Source organism: Saimiri boliviensis, chromosome 8 (genome assembly GCF_048565385.1).
Source record: "Saimiri boliviensis isolate mSaiBol1 chromosome 8, mSaiBol1.pri, whole genome shotgun sequence".
Lineage (NCBI taxonomy): Eukaryota > Metazoa > Chordata > Mammalia > Primates > Cebidae > Saimiri > Saimiri boliviensis.
The window spans coordinates 25,172,191-25,197,152 of NC_133456.1; the positions used below are offsets into that span (position 1 = coordinate 25,172,191).

General features: G+C 46.2%; 1 protein-coding gene across 3 annotated transcripts in view; it reads right to left on the bottom strand.

Annotated features, from left to right (window-relative positions):
- Nucleotides 1-24,962, bottom strand: part of CHCHD6 (coiled-coil-helix-coiled-coil-helix domain containing 6) — a 241,832-nt gene that overhangs the window by 17,235 nt on the left and 199,635 nt on the right. For all 3 annotated transcript variants that reach the window (XM_003944124.3, XM_010332003.3, XM_074404176.1), the window contains exon 6: nucleotides 24,456-24,526. In XM_003944124.3, coding sequence (XP_003944173.1) covers nucleotides 24,456-24,526 — 71 coding nt within the window. The remainder of the gene's footprint in view (nucleotides 1-24,455; nucleotides 24,527-24,962) is intronic.

Sequence of the window (24,962 nt, forward strand, 5' to 3'; positions counted from 1 at the left end):
TATCAGTGCTAACGGGACAAAGGACACTTTGGAAAAAAATAAAAGGAAAGCAGATCTTTACTTCGGTCCATCTTACTCGTAAGTAAATCCTAGGGAGGTTATTCGGAACAACAGTTTAATGGAAGAAAACAAAATCATAGAAGTACTTGTCCTAAAAATACGGGCATAAGATTATAGGCCTTCCTTGGGAAGGAAAGGTCTTTGTAACAGAAGTTGCAAAGAGAAAAAATGAGCAACAAAAACCACATTTGATTCCTATCTCCAGATCAATTTCCAAAAAGCAAAAATTAAACCAAAAATTAACTAGAGAACAGTCACAACAAAAATGATAAAAGATTAGCAAGACCATTACACAAAGATCTATTAACAATGAATAGTAAGGAGAAAAATGGGAAAGGTTGTGAATAAGCAACTTGTAAAAAACAAAAACAAATGGCCAATAATACAGGAAAAGGTTTTCAACCTCACTTAATACCTGAAAAAATAAGCAGTTTTAAAAGTGAGGGTATTTTTTTCCTTTGGTATCAGTAAAGATGCTTTGAAAAAATATTGCTGATATCCTGTGATTGGGAAGTCCTGGGAAAATGAACAGTCTCTAGCATTTTTGGAGTGACAATTGGTACATTTCTGTTCTGAAGGGTTAGCAGGTAAAATGTAAGCATATAAACACGTATGCATATGGTGGTTTTTTTTGTGTGTGTATGTATCCTTTGGCCCAGAAACTCTCTCTAGAAGAATTTAAACATATAAGCACACAAACACAAATAAGGCTGCCTGTCACAGTGCTGATTATATTGATAAAATATAGAAAACCACCCAAGGATTCATCAATAAGTGATTGGTTACATAAATTCTGGTATAACCATATACAAGAATAATAGCATAATTTAAAATGAAGATCTAAATCACATTTACTGATACACAAATAATGTGTATGACAAGTGGATGAGGGAAAAGAGCAGACACTGAGCCACGTGTTGAACTCAAACTCGGGTCTCATTTATGTGCAGCTGTGTGGCTGTGCTCCATGAACATGGAGTGACGTCACCAAACTGAAGCAGGGAGAGATTCTGGGTTTTTAAAAACTCTGTATTTCCTGTATTGTTTGATTTCATTTTACAATATTCATGTATCATTTTTATAAATCAGAAGATGAAACTTCTTCCTTTTCAAAAACCTGGAAGATCCCTCCTCATTTTAAGATGCTACAGTAAACAGCAAATCAGACAATGTGTGGACACTGAATCGATGTACTGTAGATTTCTAGGACTAAGCACAGTCCCAGGAGGGATTTAAAAGGTCCAGTTTTTATGGTGATGATATATATGCACACACACATTATCTTCTAATAATCACAGAAGATGAAGCCTGAGGGACAAGAAACACAGGGTGAAAATGCCTGTATATTGTAGGAACTCAATGAATATTTGTTGACTGAGAAGGGGAGAATAAACGATGCCCTTATTGCTAAGATTCAAATATAGAAGTCCCAAGCAATTTGCTGAGATGGAATGAATGGAATACATGTAAATTCTGGTATGTTTGTTAAAGAATCATTTTATTTTGGCGTCCCATCTTGTTCCATGTTTGCAGAGGTATGTGAGAGATAAAATTCCTGTTTTCCACAGTGTCACAAGTCAGTGTCAAAGCCAGTGGCTGCATGGCAGACACTGTCTCAAGACATTCTTCTTTGCTCCTGGTGTACTGTGTCCCCCCATGTCTCCTGGTGTATTGCGTCCTCCTGTGTGCACACACAAGCACACACACAAACACACACAGGCTAAAAGACAGCCTGAAACAATAGGCCCAAATGCGCATTAAATCAGAGAGAAACAAACATTTCCTGCACTTGAGTTTAAAAATAACCAACCATAGAGGGATAGGATGAGAAAGTTGTGGCTTAACAGCTGTAATTCACTACTTCTAGAGTTATCTTCCTAAAACACACATCTCATCATGTCATTTCTTTTTTTTTTTTTTTTTTTTTTTTTGAGACAGAGTCTCGCTGTGTCGCCAGGAGCCAGGCTAGAGCGCAGTGGTGCAATCTCGGCTCACTGCAACCTCTGCCTCCGGGTTCCAGTAATTCTCCTGCCTCGGCCTCCCAAGTAGCTGGGACTACAGTGCATGCCACCACACCCAGCTAATTTTTTTATTTTAGTAGAGACGGGTTTCACTATGTTGGGCAGGATGGTCTCCATCTCTTGACCTTTCATGATCCGCCCACCTCAGTCAAACTGCTGGGATTACAGGCATGAGCCACTGTGCCCAGCCTGATCATGTCTTTTCAAAGCTCAGACACTTCTGATGGCTTCCCAAGGCATCAGAATAAAGCCCAATCCCCTGGCACTCAAAACCCTACTGCTTGATCCTGTCCCAGCTATATTCCCTTGCCACACCCCGGAGTGGTGGATTCTAGAGGCAGGCTTGCTTGAACTGGAACCTTACTCTCCTGCTCACTGGCTCCGTGACTTGGGCACATCTGTTCACTTCCCTGACTCACAACTTAATGGTCTATAAAAACAGAGTAATACATGAGATAATCTATCCAAAGTGCTTCGAGGTTTGCCTGAACCACAGGAAGACACTGATAAATACAAGTGCCCCTTCCACTGCTCTTTCTGTCCACAGAAGAACTAAAAAGAGTACCAAATAACAAATGGAATCAGGCACCAGTCAGCCGGAAACGAAGCACAAGCCTGGCATGCAGGGAGCTTAGGGCGAAGACCACGGCCTGTAGCAGAAAGAGCTTCTCAGCAGTGGTGGCCTCCTGGGCCCTTGTGGCCTGCATGCAGAGAGACCCCTGCATGGGGACCTGTGGAAGCCACACGGCTGTCAGTCCTGAGGGAGCCCACCATGGCCACCTTTCCTGCTGTGAATGGCTGTGATTCCCCAGGGCATGGCCCCAGGAGAAAGCACGTTCTCCTGAGTAAGCACTGGAATGTCTTATAGTTACTGGGACTTTCTCTGTTATGAGAGGCATTTCATTTTAAAACCTTATTGGCATAGGTCTTTTAATGTGGCTGACAGCACAAAAAAACTGAAATTTGGAAGAGTCTAAACTGGATGCTGGATGTTAACAGAGTCGGCAGCAATAATAAATACGAACAGCTACCATTTATTGAATCCTGATTACGTGCCAAGCAGTCTGCTTACTGTGTCACGTACACACTCCACAGCATCTAAATACCCAGCTCATTGCCTTGTTCTCATATCACCACCTTACAGCTGAGAAAATCAATGAAGAGAGGTTCTGTAACTAGCCCTGTGGTACAGAATTAGCACACAGTGGGTCTGGAACTGGAACTCAGGCTGCTGTTCCCTCCAGCAGGTGCTCTGGCTGCAGTGCCAGAGAGATGTGGCTACCTTGCTAAGCACCCTCCCATTCCCCTCTCCTTGTCCCCAGGCCAACAGTCACAAGCTAATGGCCCCTTGCCAATTTCCCTGATGGAAATGGATTCTGTCATAGCCTGGACTCTCACAAATCAAGAGAATGAGTACAGTGACCTGGATAAGAAGAGCTGTTTCTCAGGATTCCTGGGGTTGTGACTTGCTGCTGGCCATCTGCACAGCAAGATAATTTGTAGCTTGTCCTTCGCGCACAGCCTGGGGATCTCCTGTTTTCTCAGTCATGTGGCTTAGAGAGAAGGCATCCCTCGGGATTCTAAGGATCCTCACTTTGGGATCCTCATCTGTAATACTATCTCTCCCGACACCCTCCAGCCCTCTCAAGCTCACGTGCCTCTATTCTGCTCAGATTCTTACCAATACATGCCTGCTGTTGTCAGCCTGAAGACGGAAAGCCTACAGAGGCACCCAGCGTGTTCTGAGACAGGTTCTGATGAGGGACCACTGACTCCCAGAGCAAATCCATGCAGACAGGGAAGCCCATGAACAGGCAGGGAGCATCTGTGAGGCATGGGATTTAATCTTCATAAAACCTCTGCAAGAAAACGCAACTATTTTACAAATGACGACCCTGAGGCTTAACCAGGCAGAATGACTTGGCCCACGTCACTCATCAGACTCCAAAGACCATATACAGGCCAAGACCAGCACCTTCCAGCATCATTTTCCCCCAGCCTTCTCCGAGACAAGCCATACAGTCCTGAGAGACACACCAGGCTTGGCTCCCAACACTCACTCCCCATCTCTCATCCAAATCTCTGTCTACATTTCACCACCCAGGCTGCTTCTTCTGGGTCCCTCAGAATCTTAGTCTCTCTAAGTCAGCATGGAAGTGGAGCTCAATGCCAGCTTAGATGCTACTGTACTCCAGCCAATAAAATGAATGGCTGTATGGCATGGTAGAAATCACAATGGACTTGAGCCAGAACACTTGGATTTAGGTTCCCACTCGACTATTAAAGGGCTTCTGACCTAGGCAAAGGCACTTAATTTCACTATGGGCTCCTCGTGTTTAAAATGGAGAAAAGAAAGGGCGTTATGCCAGAACAACACTGGTTCCCCAGCTCTCTACCCACACGACCTGGAGCAAATTCCTCAGGGACATAAATCACTCCAAGTGTAAGGCTGCATGCAAGGCGGAAGGATGTTAAGATGGGAGGCGCAGGCCAGGGTGAAGAAGGAAAAGGACCAATAGTGCTGTCCAACAGAAAAAGACTGCAAGCCAAGTATGGAATTCGCAGTTTTCCAGGAGCCACATTAACAAGTAAAAAGAGGGCCCAACACGGCGGCTCACACCTATAATCCCAACACTTTGGGAGGCCAAGGCAAGTGGATCACGAGGTCAGGAGATGGAGACCATCCTGGCCACCATGGTGAAACCCCATTTCTATTAAAATCACAAAAATTAGCCAGGCTAATCCCAATTACTTGGGAGGCTGAGGCAGGAGAATTACTTGAACCTGGAAGATAGAGGTTGCAGTGAGCCCAGATTGTGTCACTGCACTCCAGCCTGGCGACAGAGCAAGATTCCGTTTCAAACAAAAAAAAAAAAAAAAAAAAAGGAAAAAGAGGCCAGGCACAAGTTTGAGACCAACATGGTGAAACTCTGTCTCTACTAAAATATAAAAAAATTAGCTGGACATGGTGGCGCACACCTATAAACCTAGCTACTTGGGAGGCTGAGGTAGAAGAATCGCTTGAACCGGGGAAGTGGAGGTTGCAGTGAGCCGAGATCCTGCCACTGCATTGTAGCCTAGGCAACAGAGCAAGACTCCATCCCCCCAAAAAAGTAAAAAGAAACAGTTAAAATGAATTTTAATCATATATTTGACAAAATATAGGTAAATATTCTCTCAACATAAAAAATTATAGGAGAGACTTTACTTCTTTTTGGTACTAAGTCTTTGAAATCTAGTATGTATTTTTCACTTACAGCACATCTCAGTTTGGGCGAGCGACACTTCAATAGCCATATGTGGCCAGTGTCGACAGGATGTGGTAACCCAGGACTAACATTTCTGACCCAGGCTCTGGCATAATGTTCTATGAACATGAGCTCATATTATCCTGCCCTCTACACTGCAAGGGCAGTATCACCACCCTCTACACAGACGAGGAAACAGAGTCAGCACAGTTGAGCCACTTGTCCCAGGATCTGGATTAGCAAGTTGCAGCAGGAGGGTGTAAACCTAGGTTCACCCTGGCTGAGAGGAAAGGCTGATCTAAGAACTTCACAGCACAAGCTGGCTTCCCAGATGCAGGCACCTGTCAGGTTTGGGGATGTCCTGTACAATCCATTTTACATAGGTCAAGTATGTATGTACACTCCATAAGAGCAGCCAAGGTCTTTTCATCTATGGATTTCCTGGGCCATGAACCAATGACTTCCTGCCACATCAGTCCCAAGCAAAAGCAGGAGCCGGGCGCTCCCTACCTAAACCCAGCATTGTTCTTCCCTCTTTCAAAATGCATGTTCATGCTGGTATTTTATCTCCTAAACAATTCCGTTTAATCCATGTTAGAGATTTGCTACGCCGTATAATCCCCTTTTTGTAATTTTTCTTAATTCTTCAAGATGCATTTCTGCTACTTTTGAACAATTAAATGTAGTTTCATTACTCACTTTTACGGTGTGGAAATTGTACATCCATGACTAGCTGCAAGCTTTGTATTATGAACACTATTTTCCCCTTTATATCTTCAACAGACTTTTGGCCTTTGCTTAAATAGGCATTTAGACTAAGCCGCACATGGTTTTGAGCTGATGTAGCAGGAATCTGTATAGTAACAAAACCTGAGTGCAGAGCGCCTTTCTGTCACAATAGCTATCCCACTCTGCACTCGTCAGCCCCAGAACTCTTCTGTGCTTCAGCCATGCAATGCCATCTTTGTCTCTGGAACATCAGCTTGGGACGTAACCTGGTTATCACATAAGTCTGGGCCTTCCAGACTAGTTATCCTGGGGCTCAGCTTGGTCAGGAGAGGCTGTGTGTCCCAGAAGGGTCCACACTTCAAGATCACCTAAGTGGTCAGGAGGGACACAGAGGGCGCCTGTTCATCTGGAGGGAGAGAGGCTCTCAAAAGGGAATGCCACATCTGGGACACACTGAGCCCTCTGCCTCATGCCAGCCTGCCACCTTGCTCACCACTACCTGACATTCAGGGTGGAAATGTTTCCAAAGGCACTGGCTGAGCATCCCAGATGGCTGGAGACAGCAGGTGATTCGTGCTCACAAGTAAACCCTGGAATGAATGGCAAGTTAGATGCTCTTTCCAAAACGCTTCCCAACTCTGACTAGACGTGTCTTTAAAATGGAACTGTTTCATAAAAACTGCTTTCTTGTCCAGAATAGATGTGACCATTCCCTTATTCCTCCTTTATTTTAAAAATCCATGTTTAATCCGTATTTAGGAATCCATACTTATCTGAAGTAGGAGTTAATTTACGTGACCCAGGAGATGACATAAAAGGAAAAGAGAGGGGCGTGCATTCCAAGTGTTCCCCAGCCCTGATGTCCCGTGGAGCCTGACAACATGCTTCATGACAGTGACACAGTGCCCGGAACACTGCCAGCACTGTCTGTCAGGACTAATGACCCCAGAGGCAGCTGTCATTAGCCAATTCACTAATTAGGGGCCTGTTTGTAGAACTAATGGGAAGGGTAATCATTTGTTAGCTTAAGTAAAACTCCCGGGCATTCCTGACAACTGTTATCATAGAAAAGTCTGGAAGGCAATTCATCTATTTCTGTGAAATTCAAAGAACCCAGAAAGCCAGTCATCTTTTATAGCACAAACCTCCTTTAGGAATCTGCTGGTAGGAGTTTGCCTTTTTGCTCCTAATATATCCTCTCTAGCAGCAAATAAATACGTCTACACATGGACCAGGGGCTTTTCCATGTTTGCACTCCAGTGGTCTGACTTCTGTGAGCTCAGTCCAGGTTCTCAGACCTTGAGCCTAGGGAAATACTCAGTGCTGAGGTGACTGATAGGAAAAGAGCGCAGAATCCTGACACAGAACAAGCAAGCTTTCTGGCTATAGGCAGAGCGAGTGTGAGTGCATGAATGCATGCATGTGTGCAAGACACAATATGTGTGGGGAAGGGGGTATTTTGATGCTGCAATCAGTTTTCACTGGCTGGTGTATTAAAGACAAATACAAACAGCAAGGTTTTCTAAAGACAATTTTACTCATGCCTTCATACAAGTTTTAAAAATCATGAATTGTGTATGAAGAATTTGATGTGGTTTGATATTTCAGTCTCCAAATCTCATGCTGAAACGTGACTCCCCAGTGTTGGAGGTGGGTCTGGTGAGAGGTGTCTGGGTCATGAGGTGGGGATCCCTCATGAATGGCTTGGTGCCCTCCGCATGATAGTGAGTGAATTCTTGCTTTGGTGCTTGACATGAGAGCTGATTATTTAAAAGAGCCTGGCATCTCTCTTGCTCTGTCTTACGCCATGTGACACAACAGCTCCCTCCTTGCCTTCCTCCACAATTGAAAGCTTCCTGAGGCCTCCCCAGAAGCTGAGCAGATACTGGTTTCAAGCCTGTACAGCCTGCAGAACCATGAGCCAGATAAACCTCTTTTCTTTATAAATTATCCAGTCTCAGGTATTCCTTTATAGCAATGCAAATGGACAACACAAGAATATTGAGATGAAATTTAACTTTCCACCAAAAGCTTCCTGAGCCACTCATCTCACACCTGAAAATGGCAGGAAATGGGGGTTGAGGACTCAGGCTACCAGAGAAGCCTGGGGAAATAAAGCACTCCTACAGCACAAGTGTGGGGCGTGCTGTACCAGGCTTCGGAGGGGCAAGAAGAAGGGCCTATGGAAGCAGGTAGGGCTTCCATTCCAGAAGGGCCTTAGGGACTCTCTGGTCCAAATACGTCATGACATAGATGAAGAGATGAAGCTCACAGTGTGAGATGACTTTTCAGAACTGTGGGTGAGTCCAGTAATAGCGCAGGCATGATCTCACTCTCTGAACACCCCTCCCTCCCAGACCCCAGGCTCCCTCGGCAGTCACCCGGAGCCTCACCCCACCCTACAAGGACCGTGCTCCTTTCAGAAGCAGTAAACAACAATCTTCAAACAGGGCAACCCAGGGCCCTCAGCCCAGTGGCCAGGACTGCTGCTAAATAACATCCAGAGAAGCCCTGCCTGCCTTGGGCCTGCTCAGCAAATGGACAAGGAGGTTCCAAGGGCCTTTCCTGCACCCATGCGCTGAGTGCGTCTACTTGTGACAGCCTGATCTGGTCCCTGGGCACATGTGCCACTCTGCCATGCCAGCAAGACAGTAAGAAGGCATGTGCCAGTCTGAGAAACCAGTGCCAGCACCAACCCTCAAGCCACGAGGACAGCCCTCTTTCCTGCGGGAACGGCTTAGGCTCTCTGTGGGGCTACTGGTTGCCCACTGCAGGCTCTCTGGACTCAAGGCTCAGGATGATGTTCTTTGGGCCCTAACTCTGGGAAGAAATGGGGTGGGAGAAGGCCTCCTCAGCACAGGAAAAAGCAACGCATCTCTTTGAGGCAGTTCAGAAGTCAGGATGGATTTAGAGGCCTTCCCTGGGGGGATTTCCTGGGGAAGTAATTAATTTGTTGGCTGGAATACATTCACTTTGGCAGTTGATCTAAACTCCGGGACTCACAGCAATCACTTGGGAGTTTGTTTACAAGGTAGATTCCAAGGGCCTTGCTTGGGTCCGGGCCTGGGACTCTATTCCGTGATTCTGAGGCAAGTGGTCTACAGGCCACCAAAAACCAGGGTCACGGCACACTGGCACAGGCAGATCTGTGGAGCGTGGTGTTATCAGGATACTCAGAGGCTCTATGGGCAGAAGGGCATGGTGAAGGCTCTGAAGCCCCTCTCTCCTTTAAAGGAAGACAATAAGAGGAATGCACCACATCTCACATGTTTAAGAGCCTCCATTCTCTTAAACATCCGCCTCAGTGATCCTGAACTTCAGGTGCCTGCAGGATGAAACCTATGTGCCTGGCTGACAAGAAAGGCCAGCCCTGGAATCCTGGCTCTGCTGCTTCCAGCCCAGCAACCTTAGGCATGTCAGTCTAGCTGAGCCTTACTTCCTCATCACAAAAATGGGGTGAGGACTCCCGACCCAGGCGGTTAGTTTAAGTGGGATGAGGTAAGACAAGCCTTTCTGTGGTGAACAGTTTACCCTAGCCCCTCTTTTCAAGCACAGAACATACCAGGAGCCTGTAAGCTGGTATTTTAGCGTAAACATTATTGACTGAGATCCCAATTCTACTGGAATCAGCTTTGAATAGAGGACTGAGAAGGGGAGCTTAGAAAGGTCCCAAGGTGGGTAATTGGGGGCTATGCCTGTCAAGGGCATTAAGAAGAAAGGGGAGTGTTTGGCAGGTCTACCTGAAATGACCTGGGGGGCAGACTCAGGTTGCTGCCTAAGGTGAAAGAGCCCGAAGTCGCAGTTCACCAGCTCCTCAAGCTGCCCTGGGCTCTGCATCAGGCGCAGGCCACACTGTGAGGAGCACAGACTGTGTAAACAGGGCTGTAACAGGGAGTAGGCCTCTCTGCAGCAGCCTCACCAAGACCAGGGACTGGCAGATGAGGCTGGGTCGGCTCTGCAGAAGCAGGCAGCCCAGCAAGCGTGTCCTGCAGCCTGTGCTGGGCCCAGGAGGAAAAGGAAAGGCCCGTCGCAAATTCCACCTCCAGGTACTGTACCTCAACTAAACCAGCATAAGCAAAAGGACACTCCCTGCCACTGGTCCCTGGGAAACCCAAGGCTGACTCCAGAAAGGCCTCAACTCTCTTTCCGTGGGAAAGCAGGTGGAGGGCATCCACAGGGGTGTGGACAGTCAGGGGTTTGGGTGCTGGGCAGTGGCCATGGGAAGCAAAGTTTTGTGTTTCCCTCAGCGCCCTGTTCCACCAAGACCTGTTCCCACAGAGCAGGAAGACAGCCAGCCACCCAGGGCAGCCAGTCTGGGCAGCAGCAGGGAGTGCAGTCGGACAGGAAGACCTCACTGTAGACACCCAAGGCTAGGGGCCTTTGGCAGACAGGAACAGATGGGAGGAGGCATGTGGTGGGTGTGGTTGAGCTAGAATGGGTACTAAAACAGCCCTTCTTGTTTAGCTTCTAAAAGAGATAGAGCTTTGGACTTCGAAGAGAGAAGGGAAAGGGCAGGGATGGACAGAGGTTTCCTTACTCAGCCCTCACAACCGTCCTGTGAGGAATGTACAGCTCGCCCCTTTTACTGAGGAGAAAATAGGCTTAGAGCGAGTTACCAACCAAGCACCATGCAACACGTGAGAGGCACAGCCAGGATTTGACTTGAGGGTTTCTGCTCCAAAGCCCATGTGTTCTGTTTCTACCTGGCCACCTTCCAGAAGACAGACAATGCTAATAAGGAAGTAGGAGAGTGCAGAAAGTCTTTGTGGAAGGGAAGATGACCAGAGAGAGCCAGGCTACTTCCCCGGACTGCTGCTTTCTCAGTCCGCTCCATTGTGCCCAGGAACACCAAGAGAGCTATGGCTGGACTACCAAACTACTATGGGTCACCTTTACAGAATTCATGAGAATGGGAAACAGAGGAAAACTAGAAAGGAACGATCTTCAATGTCATGATTTTCAAAAGGGTACATTCCATCAAATGAAGGCAGAGCCCAAGGAGGAGTGTAGAATGGCTTCATAAAGAGGCTGGTTTGGAGTACTTGTAAAAGGAAGAGGTGATCATTAGGAAGAGAAGAGTGTTGGAAACATGTCAAACCACATTCCCTCCTCTGCCCTTCTAACAGGGATCCTGGCTAGGAGACTAGGGGCATGCAGCAGCCTGACAGCCCCAGACACTTTCTGCATCATTACAGAGGATCCTTCATGATGCAGCCTAGTGTGAAAGAAATAACATGGGTTGGATATCCAAGGAGGTTATGTTAGGAGCTAGATGGATCACTATAGCCAGATGGATGAGGTCAGCTTTAACGGAGGTCCTCAGTCTTGGATAACTTAACATTTTCATCAATGACTTAGTTGGGGAAGGCATACTTAGCAGGTTTATATAAAAGAGTTGGGAGAGGCTGAGTGTGGTGGCTCATGCCTGTAATCCTAGCATTTTGGGAGGCCTAGGCAGGTGGATCACTTGAGGTCAGGAAGTGAGACTGGCCTGGCCAAAATGGTGAAACCCTGCCTCTATTAAAAATATAAAAATTCGCCAGGCATGGTGGCAGGCACCTGTAATCCCAGCTTCTTAGGAGGCTAAGGCAGGGGACTCTCTTGAACTTAGGAGGTAGAGGTTGCAGTGAGCCAAAATCGTGCCACTGCACTCCAGCCTGCATGACAGAGAAAGACCCCATATCCAAAAAAAAAAAAAAAGAGAGGGATGATAGAATCTGCATATTCAAATAATCAGTCTACGGGCTGAACTAAATCTATCAGAATAAATATAAGGTCTGTACTTAAGCCCAAACAGGGCAGTCAGTAGCCATGCAGGGAAGCAAGTTCACAGGAAGCTTTCTATGAATAGTTAGTGGGCCCAGCCAAGGAGACAGAGGCCAACACGGCGAGTTCAGAGCTGTAACCCAGCGTGCGTGCTGCTGACAGAGCTCGGCCACCAGACAAGGGAGGCGATGCCTGCACTGCATTCTGGCTGCTTATCTGCTCTGGCTCTCCAGAGCCCAATTCTACAAGGGAGCAGAGGGAGAGGAGACAGGGACTCCAAGCCAGGTGTGTACTTCATTGGATGGCTTGGAGAGGGATAAAGCTGAAGGAAAAGGAAGACATAGGAGACATAAAAGTTATCGTCAGATACCTACCCAGTTGCATGTACAGGCACTTACGCTGTGCTCTGTAACGCCTCGGGGCAGAACTAGGAAGCTCCCAAGAGCTAGCCCTGAGCTGTTTTCCATCAGAGAGCACTCTTTTCTAACAGCCAGGGCTGTACAGAGATGAAATGGGAGGTGTGACGATGGGCACTGGCAACGGAACTTGTTCCAGCAGAGGGGGTAGAGTTCCCAGGGTGACCACACATGAACGACCCCAACCTGTATCTAACTGGATTAGATGACTCTGAGGGTTTATCCAGCTATGGGGCCCACAGTTTCAGGGACGCCACCAGTTACTCAGGACCTCATCCGTGTGTGTGGTGGTGGGGACAGTGAGAATGAGGACGGTAGAACACCCAGTGTTTTCTCAGAAAGTATGGCTCAGGGTGGACAGAGAGCCCCATTTCCCAGGGAGACTGGACTTCACAAAGAAGTCTCAGAATCCTGGACTTGACTCTCCTGGACCTGGCTACACTGGAAACAAAACCAGTGACCAAGAGCCACAGGTAACCTAGGTCCCACAGGGCTTCACTCCAGCTTGGAGCTGCCACCATGACGCAGGTATAAATGGAGTGCCACGGGTCACGTGCGACCAGCCTGCACTGGGGACGCAATTCCTCTGAAGGTGAACCCTTCAGGCTTGGCTCTCCTGGCTGGCATGTGCAGAGACACAGAAGGCTCTGTGATGGTGGTGGGTGGAGACCCCAACCAGCCCCCAGTGTGGACTTTCTTCCCGTGGGCTACAGGCTGTTAGATCCTGAAACACAATCACCTGATACCTGTCTCTAAACCTCTAAACTTCAAGGTCTGTTAAGATGGATATGCTTTTACACAATGCCACAGACGAAATCAGTCTTTCTGTAACATCCACCCTAGTCCAATAAGAACCAGATGCCAGGAGACGGGTCTCACCAGCCTCTGCCACAGCAGTCCCTCTGGTGGGCTCTCACGGAAGTCAGTGCAGCCTGGAGCCACTGCAGCTTCCCTGGGTTGAGTACTATGGTCTACCATAGCCAGATCTGAGAGGGTAACGCTTTACCAGTGAACAACTTCCTCCCCCCCGCCCCCAGGGCTGTGTCCTCAGAAGCAGTGTGTGCACACCACGTGGGGTACCTTGCAGGGGTGCGTCTGCTCTGCCTTGCTGAATGGAAAAGCGCTGCCTGTGATGAGGTCTGCTCCCTCAAGGGGCAGATAACCAGACACAACCAATGCAAAGCTTTCTCTTCAGAATAGGAACAGGGGAGGCTGCAAGACTTAAGAAAATAAATCTAACAGCAATGATGCTAAGCGGTAACCTCTCTACTGATTAAAAAAAGAAAAGAGATTCCTCAACTGTAATAACATTTAATCCCTCCAGAAGCTAATCTAAATGTAACACTCAAAAGAAAACAAAAGTGACAAAAAGGAGAACCCCAGCCACTGCCTTTGGGGACGCTGGCTTTATTCCGGAAGTGAGTCCATTAATAGAGCTGGGAATAAAATGCCATTTTCATCTCAGTCGAGGGGAGGGGATTAACAAATTCTCATCTCTAAGCCCAGTTTTTTGAGTCATGGATCTCTGAGCACTCAGAAAGCACTGGGCTAAAACCTGTGCACAGTGGGGCTGCCCTTCCCCTTAAGCCTGCAGCTGCCACTTTCAGAGCTGGCTGGACGAGACACCCTCTACACATGCTCCAGCACTTAGAACCCAACAGGACTGCTGAGTCCACCATCCCCCAACAGCTTCCTGTGTCCTCTCGTTTGGGTACTGGGACAGTTATGGGGCCCTTACTCTGCACACAGCCCTGGCAGTGGGCAGCAGACGAACACTCCTGGCACTCATGCTCAGCGGATGCCCCATGCCTTGGTCAGGAGCCTCCCTGCTGCCCTGCCCTTGCCGGCTCCCCAGCCACCTCCCTCTGGGCCCAGCCCTCCTCTCAGCCACAGCTGCTGCTTAGAGGCCAGAGTCTCACAGTAGTCAGGTATCTGCCCAGTTCCTCCTCAGCACTCAGTTCTGCTTGAATGTCAGAGAGCATCCTGATCCTCAGACCGTCTCAGTCCTGGCCATCCTCGCTCACATTACCCGACTGTTCCCTCTTCATAGCACTTTGTATAAAATAATCTTATTTTGTTGCTGACCATTTGTCTCTCTGCCCTGAGAGCAGGAAGCCTCCTGCCGGTTCATAGCTGTATTCCCAGAACTGCGCCGGCATGGGAGGCACTCGGTGTGTATCTGTGGAATGGGTGAGTCATTCCCGGCTGGCAGCGTTTCAGGGAGCCCTTGTTTCTGTTCTCGACATCATTACTGCTTGGTTCTCCCAAATGCTGCCAGATCTCTTTCTAAAACACAAATTCAATCATATCAATTCCCTGCTTAAAAGCTTTTTGATGACTTACCATTGCCTGAGGATGAATCTCGAATTCTTTAGAATGCACCAAAGGTTCTTCACATCAGAACCACCCGGTCCCACCAGCCTTATCTCTACCCTCTTGGATGTTTGCTTCTTGACCAGCCTGCCCAGTCCCTGTTCTTACTCTAATACTCCAGGAAGAGAGGCCCACCTGAGTCTCCACTCACGCTGATCCCTGGCCACAAAGCCCGTCCTGGTCCACTTCACCTTGGCTCAGCACAAGGTGAGTTCATCTCTGCAGCCTCACTGCTCCGGCAAAGCTAGTTCTGCCAGCTTCTCTGCTGTGGGAGTGCTTTCCTCATGCACAGCTGTGGCACTCACTCTTTGTCACAGGGAGTTTCTTTCTCTGTTCAATATTCTCTGAGTTCATAAGTATTAGACCCCAAGGATACAAAGATGAATAACACAAGATTCCTGTCCACAAAGAGCCTACAGTCTAACAAAATGCAGTGCCTGAACAGGTGAGTACAGAACAGATGTACAAGTGGCAGCCAGATATATTCCCTGGGCCTCCCAGGTTCTCTGGGGGCAGCAAAGAGGGCAGAGCTAACTCTGTCTTGGGTGGGCCAGGAGAATTTTACAGAGCCTTTTACTTTTATAAAGAAAGACACATTTGAGCCAAGCCTAAGGAACGAGAGTGCTGAGTGGGGAGGTGAGGATGTTGCAAGCATGGTGGCTGGGAGTGCATCTGTGCTCTGCAGTGGAGGCAAGGGCCTCCAGGATGGTCTTGTCTGTTGTTACGCATCCTGCCTGGCACAGAGCCTGCCACCGAGCCAGCTTCAGGAAAGGCTGACTGGACTGAATCAGAGGTTAAGTTCTAGAAAACCGTCATTTAATTCTGTCTTTAAGGGGAAATGATGATTTTAAAAAAATAAGGGGGAAGAAGGTTATGCGGCAAATACACTTCGGGCTGCCTGTGGCTCCCTTCTGTGGATGGTGGCCCCCAGTGCTGGAGCAGGTGTTAGGTGAGTAAACTATTAAAAGGGGGAAGGCCTCCATGCTCTAAGCAGGGTCCAAGAGGAAACCACTAGGATACTTCCTAGGAGAAGCATGGTGGCTGCCTGCCTGCCAGCCAGCCAGGGGAGACAGAGACAGAACACTGATGCTGATGCAGAGCACGCGGCCCTTCTGTTGCCCCTGGTCAGATGAGGAAGACGGCTGGCTGTACACCACATTCCCAGTGCTAGTACAGTGTGACATTGCTGGTTTTTCTTAAACGTTTACACAGTTATCACATTATAATGTCTCATTGCAAGTCGGGAAGTTCTTTGCTAGATCTAATTTAAGTTTTCATAGCTGCAGTCCAAGGCTCTAGCCCTGATACTATTCAGACAACGTTTCCTTCTCAGAGGAAGAAAATTCCACCCTCTGGTCAGCCTTCTCCTTTCCTGGGGGCCCAAACTGTGTGTTTTACCTTTTCAACCCTTTAACCATTCTGGTCTCTCCTTCTGGAGCCTCTCCAATCTGTCTACCACCTGCCCACGCAGCACAGTCCCAAATGGAGTGCCAGGCGCCCAGCCCTTGATTATTCATGGTGACAGGACAGAATGGGGAACAGAAAACCACTGCCTAATTCCTAAGTTTCATTTATTCCAATGAAGGTTCAGCTTCATTCCTAATGGAGCCTTTGGATACACCCGACAGCAAAATAGCTAAGCTGACTGCTGCAAGCTTCATCTCTCATTACTTCCCACTAACACGTGAAATGACAGTTGCAAAAAACCTGGCCAGCAGCTCCTGAGCAAGTGAGTGAGCCAGGCCCAAATGAAAGCCAGGTGATGGAGGCCTGGAAGGAAAGGCGCCCATCTTTCCTGCGACCTCAGCTCCTGGCTACCGGGCTTTTGATCTAAGATCCTCAGCATGTCTGCGGAGGAGAGGCCCTCCAGGCCAGGCCATTCTGACTTCACCCAGAATCTCAGCTCATCTGTGTCTCAGGTGTTCACATGTCCACAAATAATTTCTTTTGAGCACCAGGTCCTCAGTTAAAGGACATTTCAAAACCACAGCTCGAGTTCAGGAGGAAAGGAGATTGCCTCATACACCTCAGGGGGTCAGAAGCCAAGCCCTGACTGGCAAACAGCACACTCCCCATCTCTCCCACTCGCACAACCAGGAACCCAGCTCTGGGTGCAGCGCCTGTGGTCACTCTCAGCTTGGGGAACTGATGTCCCAACGCACTGGGAACCTCCCTCACCCCTGGCCCAAGTCATTATTGTTCCTTTCCTTGTGGTTGTGTTTGTAGTCTTATTAATTTTTAATTATATAAGTTTTATGTGTGAGAGAATACACACACACACACACACACACACACATATGTATGTATTTAAATAAACAACATTTCAGATAAAGCTATAGTCCCTGTTGACCCTTTTCATAATCCTGAACTTCTCCAAACTGACCAGAGGTAACTATTACTCCTGTCAGGAACATATTTTTTCAGACTTTTTCTCTGTATTACATAAATATACACATGTCTACAGAACAGAGATGGTGCTGCTACCATATGTGTGGCAACTGTACACGTGTGTTGTGAACTACAATTCACTTTTTCCCCAACCAGAGGTCTCCTGCACCTTTGGGAGCCAGCGTGCACATCGCACGCCGTAGCTGCTGCCTGGAGCTCCAGGGTTGGGGGAATTGTGTTACACATCGCCTCTCACTAGGTCGAGAGGCTGCTTCCGATCTACACACTCAGAATCAGGGCTGCAGTGCCCCTTGTGCCCATGGCTGCTGCTGCACACAGGTAAGCCTCTCTCCGGGGCACACAAGGAGAGCTGCTGAGTCCTAGGTGTCCCTTTCCTTCCTGGCTCTAGGTTCAGTTGCTGATATACTCTATGCACTTAGGAATGTGCCCTCTTTTTGCCATTACACTCAAATCTCTCACTAAAATGTTTCTATGTCGCAACACCTGCCATTTATCTAGTGCTTACTATGTACCTGAAACTTTCCTAGAGGCTTAACAAATTACCTCATGATGCCCTCCAACCAACCTTCAGAAGTAAGGGAATTGTGTCTCAGCATTTATGTCATCTGACCCAGGCCACACATCAGGTAGTACTGCTAAGATCTGCACCCTCAGTCACCGAGAGTCTGCCCCGTGGGGGCTCCTGCCTCATGCAAGGGTCTATCTCAAATGAAGTGAGGCCCTGTCCCTATTCAGGGCCTTGATCCAGACAGAGCCCTGTGGCATGAGTAGGTGCTTAAACAGTCAACTGCTTATTTTCAAATCCCACAGTGGGTGTCACTTCATCCATCCATCTGACACTGACCTGGGGAGCATCCATCATGACTAAGTCCTGGCTAGAATGGTGGGGATACAGATATAAATAAGATATTAGATTGACCTCTGGGTAAGACAAACAGTAAGCAGAAAAAGATGCTTAAGTTGGATTTTAAACAGTTAGTATAATCTGTAAGAAAAGAAGAGGGAGGTCATTCTAGACAGAAAGGAGAATATACAAAGACAAACAGCTTGACAGACTCTGCGTTCTGAAATCAGAGACTGAGAACAGAGATTCAGAACTGAAAACTCTATATTTAGAAATGATCTGGCCCAGGGATGTCAAATGGGTTTCACCTTGGATGCCAACCCCACATGGCTGAGATTGGCTGCTAGAGCACAGTGGCGAGAAGGATCTCAAGGCCCCATCCAGGTTCAGCAGGCTGCTGGGACACATGTGTGACATCTGGGGGCACAGGATGGAAGCAGCCTCTTTATCATACCCACAACACCACCAGCAATGGTGGCTCACCCCACCACCCACAGAACCAGCTGGGGTGTGGTCCTGAGAGAAAACTGTCACCCAGCATCTTTTGTTTTGACTTTCCATTCCCACAAGCTACACAAACACTAATTACTGTTGGTCAGCTCTCTCCATGCATCTTTGTTTCCCTTGTTACAAAGGTGGCAGAAGTCTGTAAGCATTGGCATGGGAGTAAATGCCTGCACAAGATGCCACAGCTTAGGAAACAAGTGTGGGCACACACACACACACACACACACACACACACACACACGGTGGGAGGGCACAGCCAGCACTGGGGCAGCCAGACAGTCAGGTAAGCAGCAAGCAGCTGAATACCTTCATCCTGTACATTCTGAGAGATACATATCTCAGTACAGCAGAGAAGAGCAAGGTGAGACTCATCCACACCTGGGTTCAAATCCCACCTGCCTCTCCCTGGATTGTCTCTGTAAGCAAATATGGATTATCATATCTGGCCTTCATAAGAACCTGACAGAAGTAGGCAGCACCATCACCCCTGTTTCACAGATCAGGAAACTTAGTCTGAGAGGCCAATGAACTTACCTTCATTTCCATTATCTGCAGAATAGGAATAATAATGGCACCTGTCACCTGAGCTTCTTGTAAAGATGGGGAACAGGGTACAGTACACATGCCATGCACGGTTGCTGGCATGTGATGATGTTCAGTAAGTGTTTTTAAAATAAGAAATTAATTAAATTTTGGTGTGTTAGATGAATGTATTAAACAGGTTTTGATTGTTAACTTCTCAAAGAGTAGGGTCCATCAGTTTAAGCTGTACACATCAGTAAATTTCTGCATAGAAAACATTTCCTTTGAAAAGTCATCTAAGGTTATCTACATAGGGAAGTGAGATAGAGTAACATCTTTTGAATTCAGGCTAAGATGAATGCTATCTGGATTAAAAAATGTTTAGAAGGCCATTTTCTTTGGGGTTCAAATAACTGACCACTATTTTAATAGGTCATCTGTCATTAGCCGACTAAATAAATGCAAACTGGGGAAGCTGAGGTGCCTAGAAACAATGCATGCTCTCAGATGGGTCCCAAAGCCTCCCAGAGTTTACTAAGTCCTGTCTTCCAAGTGCAGGTAAAAGCACACAGCAACAGCTCAGCTCTAGCAAGTCCCAAGGCTGCCACATCCACATTAATCAGGCCTCTCTGGATCAAAGTCCTTGGAGCACAATGGCTCAGTTTCAGGAAATAGTTAATAACCTTCTTCCTTCAACTCAATTGTTGTAACCTCTTTGAGGGCTGGCTTTCTGTGGGGCCAGGGAGGACTGTACAAGTTTCCTTACAAGAAGAAGCCAAGATAGATTCTGAATGAATCCCACGGGAAGGGGACTGAAGGTTGTCATAAAAAATAGATGTGACACAATAAATGCATGAGATTCCCTGGGGTCTTAATCTCTTCCTTCAGAAAATCTGAACAATTCTGCCTTCTGTGCTGCTGTGAGGTGGGTGGGTAGGGTTGTACATACACACTTTGAATACTCACTTCTATCTTAACAATAGGATTCTTCCAAAACAAGAGGCCCTAGCCTGTGACTGTCAGCCTTGCCATCAACACTCCTCTTTGGTGGAGAGCTCCCTGTTGGCCCTGAGGCAGGAATCTTCTGAGATCTTGACATACGCTGGCCTTGATCCAGGCCTCGGTACAGGCTGGTGTCCCAAGACAAGCCGGGAGAGTGGTCCGTGCCTTCAATGCCTCCTGCTGCTAAAATGAATATAGTCTGGCTTTAGGATCTTACTGTTTCCTTTACCTGGGGTGGCCCTTTACTGCTTGGTAAACTCTAGTCATTCCTCAAAAACTAAGTTAGGACCTCTGCTCCCAGCTACAATGGAGCAGCTTGTGGAAGGCCTATCTTCTCTCCTGAGGGGGAAAGGAATTAAGTTGGAATACAAAAAAATCTGTCTGAAGGCAACTAAGGACCAACACAACTAGAACTTGAAGTCCAAGATTATGAAGGGAAGGGAACTGTGGAGAGGTGAGTGTTCTTAGAGCCACTTTTCCCCTCAAAAGTTTCTGCCAATTCTTGGTTCAGGAAGACAGGCTGAATGTCAGGCAAGTAGCTTCAGCTGAAAGGCAAGAAAAGCTGTGGAGGCTCTAGGCAGTCTCATAGGACAATAGGGAGGCAACACTCCTGTGGAGGCTGCCCAGGCAGCTGGGACTTAGGGAGCCAGGGTTCCAGAGAGAAGGGTGCTACACAGCAGTGAAACAATTATCAGTGGTTTTCTTCTTTTAAAACATTTGTCAAATTCTTTAGCTAATCAGGCAAGAAGCTAAGAAGCTAACTAAAAAAAAAAGGTCACAGTGGAATTTTCAAAAGTCTCACAGAGCCGAGAAAACAAACAGTGGTTTAAGCTCATCAAGAAAGAGGGATCCTGGGAAGCCACATCCCTAGGCATCTCTGGGGAAAGTCATATCACAGATGACCTGTGTCATCTTTCCAAACAATTTCTGGTACTCAATCAAGAATTACCAAATATATAAATAAACAGGACCACAAGAAAAAAAAAGGGAACAGAAATAGACCCTCAGATGATTTTAAAATTACTGTAACTAATATGTTCAAGAAAATAGAGAGAAAAAGGTAGAATTTCACTAGAGACTGGGAATCTTAAAAAAAAAAAGAAAAGAAAAGCAAATGGAACTTTTATAATTAAAAAATTCAATAACAGAAATTCTGAATGCAATAGATTTAAGGCACACTTGACACAATAAATAGGATCAATGAACTGAAAGACCAATAGGGAGAACTCCAACTACAGCATGGGAATTTTTTAAAAATGAGGAAAACAAGAAAAAAGAACAAGAGACATATGAGTCAGTAATACATGTAACAAACTTCAGAAAAAAAGAAAGATAAAATAGGGGAGAGTGTTATCTGAAGGGATAATGGTCAGAGATTTTCCAAAACTGAGAAAAGGATGTCAAACTTCAAGACCCCCCAAAAATAAAATAAAGAATATCTATAACTAGGCATGGCTTAGCAAAACCAAAGACAGATAAAATCTTAAAAACAGAAAAAAAAAAGTAAAGGACTGACAGCAATATCATCTGCTGATTTCTCAAGGAAAAAAAATCAAAGGAGAATGTAAGGGTATCTTCAAAGAGCTTAATGAATGACTGTTACATTTTTCAAAATGAAGGTGGAAAAAGGTGTTTACATACAATTACAAATAGAGCTTTTATCAGAAAAAGTACACTAAAAAAAAAAAAAAAAAAATGAAGGCCAGCTACATGCAGTGGCTCCTCCTATAATCCCAATACTTTGGGGGGCAGAGCAGGAGGATAGCATAAGCCAGGAGTTCAAGTTCAGCCTGGACAACATAGTAAAACCTTTTCTCTACTAAAAATTTAAAAAGGTAGCAGAGTGTGGTGGTGCATCTGTGGTCCTAGCTACTGAAGAGGCTGGGGCAGGAGAATCTCTTGAGTCCAGGAGGTGGAGGCTGCAGTGAACTATGATCATGGCACTGCATTGCAGCCGAGGTGACAGAGGAAGACCTTGTCTCAAAAAAAAAAAAAAAAAAAAAAAAAAAAAAAAAAAAAGAGAGAGAGAGAGAGAGAGAGAGAAAAGAAAAGAAAAAGTAGAAAAAAAACCCACCTGTAGTCAGAAAGGAAGTGTCAGGAAAAAAACAACAAATCTACAAATCATTAAAAATATAGAAAATTTGAACATGACTAACCAACTTAGCCTAATTGACAATACAGAACACTACATCAACTGACAGAATACACATTCTTTTTAAATGCACATGGACAGTTTAACCAAAGCACATCATATATTAGATCATAAATCAAGTTTCAAAAATTGTCAAAGAATTTAGAGTACGTTTTCTAATCACAGAGGAATTAAACAGAAACCAATTATAAAAAAGGTAACTAGAAAATTCCTAAATGTTTGGAATTAAACAATATACTCTGAAGTAACCTATGAGTAAAGAAGAAATCAGAAAACTAGAAAAATTTTAACTGATTTATACTAAAAACACAATTTATCAAAACTTGTAGGATGTAGCTAAAGCTGTGTTTATAGAGAAATGTATAGCCTTAAATGCATATATTAGAAGAGAAATAAAGCTTTGGAAAAGGTAATTTCACTGCCCCTAGGATCAAGTTAAAATTCCTACTATGGTTACAAAGTTCTGCATGATTTGCTCATGCTCACTTCTTGGAGCTTCCCCTTTTTCTCTCTTGTCATTCACCGTTCTCCAGCTATACTGGCCTTTTTCCAATTCCATCAGTAAGTTGAACTGCTTCTTGTCTCAGGGCCTTTGCACATACTAATCTTTCTGTTTAAAATGCTTTTCCCACCACGTGACATTCTTTCTAATTCAAACTCTTTCTTTTCACTCATTGCTGTAATTAATTAACTGGGTAATTGCTTGTTGTGCAATTAATTTTAAAACATTGTTTATCATTCCCCAAATGTTATAAACCCCTTGCTGGCAGGCACTGCAGCTGTCTTGTTCATCACTGTGTCTCCAGGGCCTAGCATGGTTTCTGGCAAACAGCAGGCACTCTATACATGTGTATTAAATGAACGAATGAATACACGGACATCTAGTTTACCATCTAAGCCAAAAGTTGTTAAAAGATACTTATGGCCTTGGAAGAAAACTCCTCAATATTATTGTTATGGGTAGTTGGCATTTATTTCTATGACATTTATGATATAATTTATAATATTTACTAATCCAAGAAATATCTCAAAGATTTTTTTCTCTCAATGCTTAAGTTAAATAATTTCTAACTGTACACTGCTTCCTGTTTACTGTATTTGGGAATAGTGTTTATATATCAAATCTTTTCTACTCTGTACCCAGCTAGGTGCTGTAAAAAAGTGATTCAAATGGCTGCCGTTATTAACAGTATTTTATCCCATTCAGGCCGCTATAATAGAGTACCATAGACTGGGCAGCTGATAAACAATAGATGTTTATTCCTCACAGTTCTGGAGGCTGAGAAGTCTAAGATCAAGGGAGGGAAGGAAAAGAAAGAAAGAAAAAAGAAAAGAGAAAACTCCAGCCTGGGCCACACAGTGAGACCCTGTCTCAAAAAGAGATCCCAAAACCACCCTACATTGTTCCCTATCCTAATCTGTGCCTTTGGGTCTATGCTAACTGTACATCTGTCCCCCGATGTCCTTCCAGCTTTCCACAGTTCTCTGCACAGCTGTTTTTTATAAGTATCATCCAAACCTGTCTTTGACACTTCTTTCTCATGAGGTCAGACTCATTACTCACAATTCTGTGCCCTGAGGGCTGCAAGGTGAATTGCTCCAGTTCACTCTTGGGAGGGAGAGGCCTTCCCAGGGAGTGAATGGAGTTGGTGGTAGCCCCTTGGCTAATTTATGAAGGTATTTTAGGTCCGCAGAGACCAGCTTCACACAGAGAACCCTTAAGACCCGATTCCCTCCTGCTGGGTGGGAACTGGACTATTGACCGAGCAGAGCCACACTGGTACTGGACACACTGTGAGCACCTCCCTGCTCCTGTGACGTTCTAGCTGAGTCCTCAATGCTCAGCACAGGAGCACCATAGACAGGGGATGGAACACTGGCACTTAGGACTGTGTGACCTGAGCACCTCTGGGCCTCAGTTCCTCTGGGCATGAAGGGTGAGCCACTCCGAGCATGAGCGTGCACAGGGTGCACGGCACGTACCAAGCACAGGAAGCACTGAGAGGGGACACCTTACCCTGAAAACTTGTCTACAGCCAGAAGGGAGAGGAGCCAGTAGCACCCTTGCCCCAACTCCCTCTGGGGCCTGACGGCCAGCTCCTCAGCTAGCCAAACAAGGAAAGGAGCGCCTGCTCACCGGACACCAGGCCCTGAAAATAACTCTGTAAGTCTATCCCAGCCCCACTCCAATTTGCCAAGGAGCTAGAGACAAACTGAGTGCTAATTTGGCCAATTACAGATGACCAATGACTACCTCAGATCCAGGTGAGAGAGCTGAGGAACAGATGGTTGTGTGTGTTATTAGGGAAATTTGAAATTAGGCAGGTGGTGGCAGGTTTCAAGCCACACGTGGGAGTTTTTGCAAATTCGGGCCAAGTTTACAAAGAATAATAAACAAATTCTTACTTTATTGTGCTCTCCATCTTCGAAGCTGCCTCATGGAATTGCTGTGAAGACAGTTTATACATCTCAGCATTCTGCAAGGAGAAAAACAGAACTGGTTACCAAAGACTAAAATTTTCCTCTGCTCCCTCATGGGATGCAACCACATTAGAAATCGACAGATGCTAATTTCTTGACCGGCATCAAAGCCGACTGGTGATTAATCCACAGCTTGGGTTCCAGCTCCAGCATGCACGGCCACAGCCACAGAATCCTAGAATAACAATGGCTGCAAGTGCGTTATGAGATCCTCTAGGTCAGGGGTTGGCAAACCACAATCCACAAGTAAAATCCTGCCTGCCACCTGTTTCTGTGCTACAATGGCAGAGTTGAGGAACTGTGACGGAGATTACATGGCCTACAAAGCTTAAAATACTGTCTTTAAGGAAAAATACTGCTGAGTACTCATCTGGTCCAACCCTTATTTTATAGGTAGATTCTCCTTCCCAGAGAGGTGAAATGACTTGTCCT